This window comes from Meleagris gallopavo, chromosome 14, assembly GCF_000146605.3.
Source record: "Meleagris gallopavo isolate NT-WF06-2002-E0010 breed Aviagen turkey brand Nicholas breeding stock chromosome 14, Turkey_5.1, whole genome shotgun sequence".
NCBI classification, from domain to species: Eukaryota; Metazoa; Chordata; class Aves; order Galliformes; family Phasianidae; genus Meleagris; species Meleagris gallopavo.
In genome coordinates this window covers 13,457,449-13,466,867 of record NC_015024.2, presented here as the reverse complement: position 1 = coordinate 13,466,867, position 9,419 = coordinate 13,457,449, and the positions used below count along the sequence as shown (strand labels likewise).

Here is a 9,419-nt window from a genome sequence, read left to right as displayed (position 1 = left end):
AAAAAAAAAAAAAAGGAAAAGAGCCTAAGCAAAGCGGGGGAAGGCTGGTTTCCTCTGAGGACAGCGCGCAGCACCATGCAGCTTGCGCCGCTGGCGCTGGCACTCACCACGCTCTTCATCGACGGCTTGAGGACGGGAGCGAGGAGGCAGAAGCTGCACCCCAGGCAAGGTACGGGGGTGCTCGGGGAATGGGAGGCGGCCCGGGGGTGCTGGGCTGCCGCCTCTGGGGGGCGAGGCGTCCGGCCTCCCCGCTCAGGGACATGTGCCTCTCTTCCTTTGCAGCGAAGCTGCTGGAGAAGCTCAGCGAGTACGAGATCGTGACTCCTACCCGGGTGAATGAGTTTGGAGAGCCCTTCCCCACCGATGTCCACTTCAGGCGGAGGCGGCGGAGCACCAACGCTGCCCCCGACGCCTGGACGGCCGCCGCCTCCTCCTCATCCTCCTCCCCTAAGGCTCACTACAGGCTTTCCGCCTTCGGGCAGCAGTTCCTCTTCAACCTGACGGCCAGCTCGGCCTTCATCGCCCCGCTCTTCACCGTCAGCATCCTGGGCGAGCCCGCCGCCGAGCAACGGAACCTTTACGCCGAGGCTGCGGACACCGACGTGAAGCACTGCTTCTACCGGGGGCACGTCAACGCCCGGCCGCGGCACACCGCCGTCATCAGCCTCTGCTCCGGGATGGTGAGCCCCGGGTCCCGGCCCCGCCGGGCGCCCAGCGGCGGCGAACGGGGCGGAAGCGAGGAGGAGGAGAAGGAGGAGCAGGCGAGGGAGGGTGGGCAGAGGGAATAGGGGCCGGCCCCTTTTCCCCCGCCCTCGACTGGAGCTACGGGATGGGGCCGGCTCGCCCCGGTTTGGTCTTTCTCGCAGCCCACTTTTATTATCCCGTCGGATTAGGGGAAAGCCCTTCTGCTCAGCGGGTTTTGGGGCAAAAGTGCCACCCAGCGGCACCCCGCCACGGAGATCACCGGGGGGAGGGGGGGAGAGCCCAGTTGTAGAGCCCCCAGCACACAGCCTGACACCAACCTGCACCCCTAAATCTGGAGCGATGGCTGAGGGGTCTCCAGCAGTGTTGCCCCCAGAGCCTTCCTGCAGTATGGCACAGAGATGTGAGTTCAGAGGAGATGAACGCAGGCTGCCTCGCAGCCCGTCCTGGTGCTCTGCTGCACCAGGGGATGTTGGCAGAGGGAAGAGCAGAAACGCTTGTCCCAGGTCGTTGCATCCTCCTTGCACCCCAGAGTGCCAGCAAGGCACTGGAAGCAATGACTGCCTTGGGTACTCTCCCGGGAGGTCTCTTCTGGTCACTGCTCCTACCAGGGCATCCCAGGCTGATCATGTCATGCTGCTTCAGCTCCAGCCCCCATCCCAACAGGTCATGCTGGGGCCTGAGCTGGGCTGGTGCACATGTGTGCCTGAGCAGGCCTTCCTTCAGCACTAGTTCTCATGTAGTTATCCTGTTTCCTAGCCTAGGATGGCTAACAGGATGCTTTTTGTCCTGGGTGTTTTGTAGTTGTTTTTTGTTTTTGTTGTTTTAACTCTCTGTATTCATATTCACGTACGACTAACTGACAGCGCTTCCATACTGTGCACAAAAGCAGTGCCTTTCCATACACAGGGATTTCACTGTCTGGATGCCTCTCTTGAGTCCTCACATCTGAATTTAAAGCCTGTTTCACGGAGAGCTGCTGCATGAAAAAATGGTGCAATATGTTAGGGTTGTGCTGGAGCATCACGTCCCCTTGGGCAGGAGTGGTTCAGTCACTGGCATAGGGACGAGGTCTGGCAGGCGCCCCCCTCTCATATTCCCCCCTACAAATTAAAACCTTGCTTTTTGAAAGCTTCAGAGGGACTGCTGAAGGAGGCAGGGCCTGAGCAGTGTCATGGAGAGCTGCATTTCCAGCCTGTGCATTCATGGGGGTTGTTACAAACCCAGCTCACCCACTCCCTTGTTTAATGTTAGATTGCGTAGTCCTGCTCCATGGCTTGTCATTGACCCCGTCCTTCTCTGTCCCTCTCAGCTAGGCACATTCAAGTCTGATGATGGGGACTATTTCGTAGAGCCACTGCTGTCACTTGAGCAGGAGTATGAAGAAGAGCACAATAAGCCACATCTCGTCTACCGACATCGGACACCTCCAACCAACTCTTCAGGGGACAGGCAGACTTGTGATACTCCAGGTACTCATTTTATTACTGTTCTTAATGATTTGGCCCTTACCAAAGAGAGCTGATTTGCAGTAAAATATCACCAGGTTTGTGTGGGGTAGAAGGGATGTGAGGTTGAGGATTCTTCTGGAGTTGGTTCTGTGTGTGCTTGGAAGAGGCTTGTAGTGGTACTGCTGCCCTGAAGAGACGTGTGTGCCTGTGCTTTCTAGTAATTGGTTATAAGGAAGTTGTGGTCGAGAAAAAAATGTTATGGTTTCTGTTTCATCCCTGCTGTAAGGTTGGAGATCCTTTGGGCTGTCCTGCCACAGCTACCCCATGAGCCTTTTAACCTGCTTTCTGTTCCCACCTCCATGTAGTTCCTAACCATCCCAATCTGATTTGCTCTCTGTCTGAAATTCTGTTTCTGTCCTTTTGATGACATTGTTCTGTCTTGGTCTTGCTGTGTCCCCACTCGCCAGACCTGGCTGCAATTTGCAATGTCTTATTTCTTTATAGTGAAAATGAAAAGGTACTACCACCAACCCTGGCAGTTCTGCCCTTATTAATCACTTTTCCATGGTTCATTTTCAAAAGCTCTTTCTTTTTTTTTTTTCCTTATGCCCTTCCTCCACCAGCACCATCTCCCTGACCTCTTTCTAGTCTTTGCACATATGAAAGAGCACAAGCCTTTTTATCTCCTCTTCACGTGCCTTGGTGAGGAATAGCTTTGCTCCTACTGTCCCTATTATCTGCAGTGGCCTCCTGCTGCTCTCTGCCTCCTTGACTTCCTGATTTTCACAACTAATCCTCTCCTTTGGCAGTAAGGACCTAAGTTCTCTCTGAAGAAGCTTACTCCTTCAGTGCCCCATTTCACCTGCTGTCTCTCCCTCTTCCTTTGGCCTGAAGCTCGATCTGCAGGAGCTGCAAAGCCTAAATAGAGTAGACCTTGACTGGCTTCCCTTGCGTGGGCTGAGAGTCGCTCACATGCTGCAGAGCAGTTGGAGTTCCTCAGGGAGCAAAATTAGCACAGGAAGAGAAATGTGGTGCTGGATTTGGCTTGCATTTAGCAGGTGTGACTGGTTTGGCACCTGTACCTGTGGATTGTGGCCATGCTGTTTAGTTGCTCCTGTGCTTTGTGACAGTTTAGAGCTGATGTGCTAATGGCATGTGTTTCATTTAGAAGACATGTAGATACATGTCCACGTGCAAACGTGTACTGGGGGACAATGGTGCCTCACAAGGCTGTTGTTGTCTGTTCTTCCAAGGGTTGCTGCTGGACTATGCCATTCTGGTTTCTCTCTTCCAGCTGTTTCTGCTCCCTTCTTTGAGATCAGATGCAGGAGACTCAGAACAGTTGGAAAGAAACACGGTATCTGGCACAATTCATCAGTAGCCCTTGGAGGAACGGAGCAGCAGATCACAGGACTCATTGAAAGGTAGCTGGGAGGGCAATTGCTTGACTCTGTGTAGTTATAACAGCTCACTGTATTTCTTCCCCCACTCCCTCCTTATGTCATAGAATCATAGAATGGTTTGGGTTGGAAGGGACCTTTAAGATCAGGTAGTTCCAGCTCCCCTGCTATAGGCAGGGACAGCACTCTATATCATATAGAAGAAAAATATTGCTCTTCACAAGAGTAATACTCTATCCATGATAGTACCTTCATGGTGTACCTATGTTCTTTTCCAGAATACTTTACTTCTTGCTTGTCTTTCTTTCCTTCCTGTTTTCAGTTGTTTGCTGTAGTGGAAGGAGGAGGTCTTTGCCTTCCAAATGCAGGTGTAAGAATTCCAGGTAGCCGTGATGATAGCCTTGCTTTCCACCCCATCCTCCTCACCTCCGTCTCTTCTCCTTACTGCCATCCCTGCCTTTGGAAGGGAGTGTTCTTTTGCTCAAAGAGGAAATTCATGCAAGGGAAGTCCAAAGTACCCACCCTACAGCGAGTATGGGAGATCACCTTGCCACGCAGTGGGGCTATTAACAACGACCTTCTGATGGTGTTCTTCCTGGAAACGATTAATAAACCACATATTGTGTGCCCTTACCATGATGATGTAACTGTGGACTGCTTGTGGTGTTCAGGAAAAGTGTCCCTTGTGAGCTGACTGATAGAGTGAGTAAAAGGCTTCATTTCCAAAGACCTTCTCTGTGTCGCTTTTTGTTTTCAGCATCCTCAGGTCAACTTAGAAAAACAGGTATTTGATTTTGTTAAATTTTGAATTAGTAGCTTCTGACAATTGTGTAGGTACCCTGAGATACAGGACTCTGTGGAAGTTCTGAAAAAGGTTTTTCTCCTCTGAAAGCTGATGGATGCCAAATGCATAAATTCATACAGTACACCGGCAGGGTCCCCTGGCAATGCACTTCAGCCGTCTGGTGTATAGCTCAGCAGCTGCAACGAACACTTCGGACAGAGTTTTCCTTGGGGTAACGAGTAATGTCGTTTCAGTCATAGGAAATGGTGCAATTTCTCCTCCTTCCCTTCTTTTAGTTACTACCGTGAATCAATTTGTCATCTGGCCGAGGATCTGGCAGAATAATTAGCTGTGCTTTCCTGAGCAGCTCTGTCAGGATGAAGACTTGGCCAGGCGGCCGGCGTGACGTCACTAGGTGCAGCACCGCTACCACCCATCGCTTCACCATAGCAAGCTCTTCCGATCCATATTATTAATATCTGCCCTTTTGAGGTGGGGGAGGAAGAGAAAAGATATTCTGATCCTAAAAAAAGAAGAGAAGGAAGTTGCTCATTGCGGAGCTGGACTGCAGAGCTTTCCTGAAGCTCTGCAGAGGAACCATCTGACTGGGATGATAAAAGGCACGGAGTCGCATCCTGGGGTGCTGTGGGATGCTGAGGCTGCGACCAGCCGGCCCTGTGACCTCCTGCTGGGTGCCGCCTGGCGAGACCCTCCCCGGAAGGCACACCTTCAGTTCTGCTGTCTTCTTCTCTCTTTTTTTTTTTTGGTCTCATATTTCTCATGTTGTTGTTGTCTTTTTTTTTTAAACTGAGTAACCCTGCCTGTTGACCACCCCTTGTTCTGAGACAGACATGGCCTCCATCTACCTGGTGGGCCCCATCTACTACAGCTGCCCATGGCCAGCAGTATAAATGCAAGAGTTGGACATTTTTGCTGCAAGCTCAGATGTTTCATTCCTCCAAACTTTGCAAATTCCTTGTAGCTTTTACTGTGACCCTCATGCAGGATTCCTTAGTGAACTCTTTTGGGCAGCTCCTACTTTGCTCCCACTGTGTTTGCATTTCTGCTCTTCTGATTTCTGCTGTTTCCTCTAGAACTTTGTTAGCTAATGCCTCCCTGCTCATGCCTCATTTTTCAACATTATTTTATATTGAAGACCCACCCGTGGCTGAGATTAATAAATCAAGGACTACATGTACAGTGAGCGTTGGCTATTACCAAGGCTTTCATTTCTGGCCAGCCCTGCCCATCCTCAGGCTGATGTTGGATGTGGGCTCCAGGGCAGGGAGTAAGGAACTTGCACAAAGACCCGGCTCCTTAATGAGAGCACTTCAAACAGGAATATCCACTGCAGGCAAAACTCCTCATGCAGAAGCAGCAATAACATTCTGAGGGTGCCAAACTAGTAGGAAGATGATTAGAGCTTTTCCTCTTTTTGGAGGAGAGCCAGAGGGCTGCAGCCAAGGCACAGGCCTTCCAGCAAGGAGTGTTGCAGTGGTGAGATGCTCAATGCAGGCTCCGAGGAGAGCAGGACAGGGCAGATGTTATACCTGAGCTGGGCTGGCTGTGCCCAGTGTGCTGTCAGGGGAGACGTGAAAGCCCAATGACTTTGCTTTCAGGGGGTAGAAGCCCTGTACTGGGCACGGTCTCCAGGCTTGGCACATCCCATTACCTGCCAGCAGTGGACACAGGAGGGTCCCAAATTCACAGCTGGGTATTTAGTCATAAGGTGTTGAAATAGTCAATTTGCTTTCTTGGGAGCATTTTGCTTTTGGCTTCTGCAGGCAGAAGCCCATGGCCCATGTACAGGTTTGGGCAAGGAGGAGGAGAGAAGTGCGTGTAAGCTGTGTTGAGAAAGTGGCTGTAATACGTATAAGACAAATCAGTAGTATGAACCAGATATTGCTGCCGAGCTAGCGTGACGTAGGAATGATAGGTAATATGTCACTGATTTTTTTGGTCGATTAATGAGTAATTTGTAATAGATTACTCTTTCGTAGTAACTTTAACAACCCTTCCCACTGAGCACGGCACTGAGGAGTCACCAAAGCAAAGAGGTGCAACCCTGTGCCTTGGGTGATCACATGCATGGTGCTGCCAACTCGGTGACTGCAACCTCATTCCCGTGTGATAATTAGCATCCACCTACTCAGCCCTTGCTGGTGGTTGTTGCCTCTTCTGAGAGACATGGGAGGTCGTTGGTGGACCACAGTGCAAACATCCTGCTGCCATGACCCCAGTGCTGAGGCTGGGGGATATGGTGGGAGCTGGGTGCCATGGGTAGAGCCTTGCTTTGTCCCATCTTGTGTTGCGAGTTAGTGTTGGATCTCCTGCCTGTGTCTGGTGTGAGGTGTGCGCTCGTTGTGAGTAATGGCTCTGGTGGGGGATGGGGCTGAGGAGGGCAGCAGTGGAACATCTCACATGCATTCTGTTGAGCATTTATAAATGTTACATTCTGATTTTATACAGGTGGAAACCTTGAATGTCTTTTCCATAGGGCTCAGTGTTCACAGTCCTGCTAGTCTTGGAACCCTGGATACTTTGCATCAAACTGGATAAAGCCTCTTCACATTTTTGCTGTTTCTTTTGGTCTGTTTGTCTTGCCTCCAGCCATGGTCTTGTTTTGGTTTTCAAGTCCGTGATCCAGCAGTATTTCACATGCTAGTTTTTTGGTTTCCAGGCAGGTCTTCAGGCAAGTTCTGTACTGCTGGATCTCACGTAACTGGGGTTGCAGAAGACCTGCAGGGAGGTTTTCCTAAGCCTTTGCTTCCAGGTTGAGCAATCCTTGAGCTCTTTCAAAAGTCTGTTTAAGCTGTCAGCTCTGCGTTTGGCTTCAGGGTAATACATTGACTTCGTTCTTTCCTTCTGAAAAGTTTATCACTTTAAGGAAGTGAGCCGTAATTTATAGTAAGAGAGTAATTATTTCAGGTTTCCTTCCCTCCTGAAAACAGCAAATGAGAGTTATGTCACGGGTCCTTATGCTAATGTAATTAATTCTATTTCTGGCCTCCCATTGAGGTAATAGCACAGCAACAGCCAACTAGTGCTTAGTTAAATGGGCCTGGGATGTCCGACACAAGCTTTTCCCATACTGAGATGGGGAAGGAAGGGATCGGGCTGTAATGTTTGTGCTATCCCACTGCGCTGTGAGTGAAATAGGACTTAAACAGACTTCAGTATAAAAGAATCGGATCACCATTACTGATGCAGATCCTGTACTTGTAAGTGTGTTTGTTGTAAGCCGGGTACATGCCTTTTGTTGTTATTTGGCAAGAAAGGTTGTTTCTGTAACAGTGGAAGACCAGCGCTGTGACACATTGGTATTGGTTGATTATTGTTTTGCAACTCCCACATGGTTAAGTTATTCTCCTGGAATCAAAAGGGATGTCCTTGCAGTTCTGCAACTACTGTTGCGTTGTCTCTGTGGATGCCTGCTGAAGAAGAGGGGTGGGTGAGGCAGGGAGCTGTTACTTTGGTATTTTCCATCTCTACCCCCTGGCATATCCTAATGAAAACAAACATGCTAACTGTTCTGTAGCTTTTCTTCCCACATGCCTGTATTGTCATTAACAGCATCCCTGTAGCCAACTGCTAGGCCAAGTTTCTTTCTTTCTAATGGGATATTTGCTCTCATTGTATGGAGTGCCAGCACAAAGATGTGGTGATCTCAGTGATGTTTCTCACTGATGTTGATTGGTACTGCATGGTTTGAGGTGTCACTAGATGTGAATCTGTTTTGTTGCTGTGGCCACCAAACAGGAGTCTTATATGTTGAATGTTGCATAAAGAGCAAGGCAGTGAGCACAGGGCTTGGATACTCAGGGCAGCGGCCAGGCCCAGCAAGTGCATCTTTGGAAGCTCTGCTGGCAGATTTGGTGAGCCCAAAGGCAGCAGTCCCAGCTGGTGTCTAGGTGTGCTGGCACTCCTGAAGCAGTGGGTTATGGAACTGGTACCAGTGAATTTCTGTGCTATAACTGTATCAACCGTCCTTTAAACCAATTTTGTATCAGTTCAGTGGTGCTTTTGTGCCTTGCAGTTGTGAGATGCAGCTATTTAATTATTTTGTCTGTAAAATCACCTTGAATCATTTTCCCCCATGTGCTCAACTTGCATGTGCCTTCAAAAGGCAATTTACTGGTTTGTTCATTAATCTAGTTCCTGTCTGCTGTGCAAAATTGATAGCTTTCATGTACAACTTCTACCTTAGGCAGAGAAAAATTCTTTAAAGCCAGAATGCATTCTCTCATACTCATACATCATTAGGAAAGGAAATGTCAAGAGTATGTGTGGTCTTTGGCGCTTGGATGGTGTAAAAACAGCACATTTTTCTTTCAATGGGACATTGATTGGTTCTCACTGCAGGAAGAAAGGTGGGATCATGCCAAGGTTGGGTTCAGCATCTCTGCTGAAGTCTTTTTCTCGGCCTCCTCTACAAGATGGGAGGCTTAGCAGGACTGTAGGGTGGGCTGGTGGGACTGCTCTGCTTCTTCTAAACTGCTTATGGAGCTGCAGTGTTGCTTGCTGGCCTTTTGCATGTTTTAATTTATGACAAATGCCAAGCAATGGACTTGTCCTCCCAAAGCATCACAGTATTGAAGTAGAGCAAAGCAAGGTGCTCACTTCCCTTTGCCTCACGCTTCCACCCTGGCTGCTGTCCCAGTGGGACAAGAAGCTGCCAGCAGCCAAGGGAGCTGTGCTATGCTCTGGGTTGTGCTGCTGTAAGAGTGAGGATGCGATAGATGCAGCAATAGCAGTGGCTTCAGCAGCCACTGTTGAAACCACTTTGGGCAGAAAATTTGGGCAAGCTGACTGTGGCCAGAGCTTGTACCAAGGCTTTGGGACAGACGGCGCAAGCTGCTGCAGGGAGCCTGGCTGAATCTTGATCTGCTTAACGAAGGTGTGCAATAAATAATTAACTTCCAGACTGTGGCGTTACCATCTGCAGGGCTGGATCAGAGCAGTTCTAGGCATGGTACAGTACAGAAATAGCAAAATTCACATTAAAAATCCTTTCTATCAGGGAGTGGTCATTAATGTTATTAGCTCAAGATTATTTTTCCCTCTCCTGCTTTCTCTTTTTTT

General features: G+C 49.4%; 1 protein-coding gene across 4 annotated transcripts in view; it reads left to right on the top strand.

Annotated features, from left to right (window-relative positions):
* Positions 1-6: 6 nt before the first annotated feature.
* ADAMTS9 (ADAM metallopeptidase with thrombospondin type 1 motif 9) overlaps positions 7-9,419 on the top strand; it is a 65,053-nt gene continuing 55,640 nt past the window's right edge. For 3 of the 4 annotated variants that reach the window (XM_019620186.2, XM_010718675.3, XM_010718676.2), the window contains exons 1-3: positions 7-169; positions 283-680; positions 2,015-2,174. In XM_019620186.2, coding sequence (XP_019475731.1) covers positions 76-169; positions 283-680; positions 2,015-2,174 — 652 coding nt within the window. In that variant the 5' untranslated portion in view covers positions 7-75. Of the gene's footprint in view, positions 170-282; positions 681-2,014; positions 2,175-3,463; positions 3,578-9,419 lie in introns of those variants that run through there. The other variant, XM_031555613.1, reaches the window with a different exon arrangement.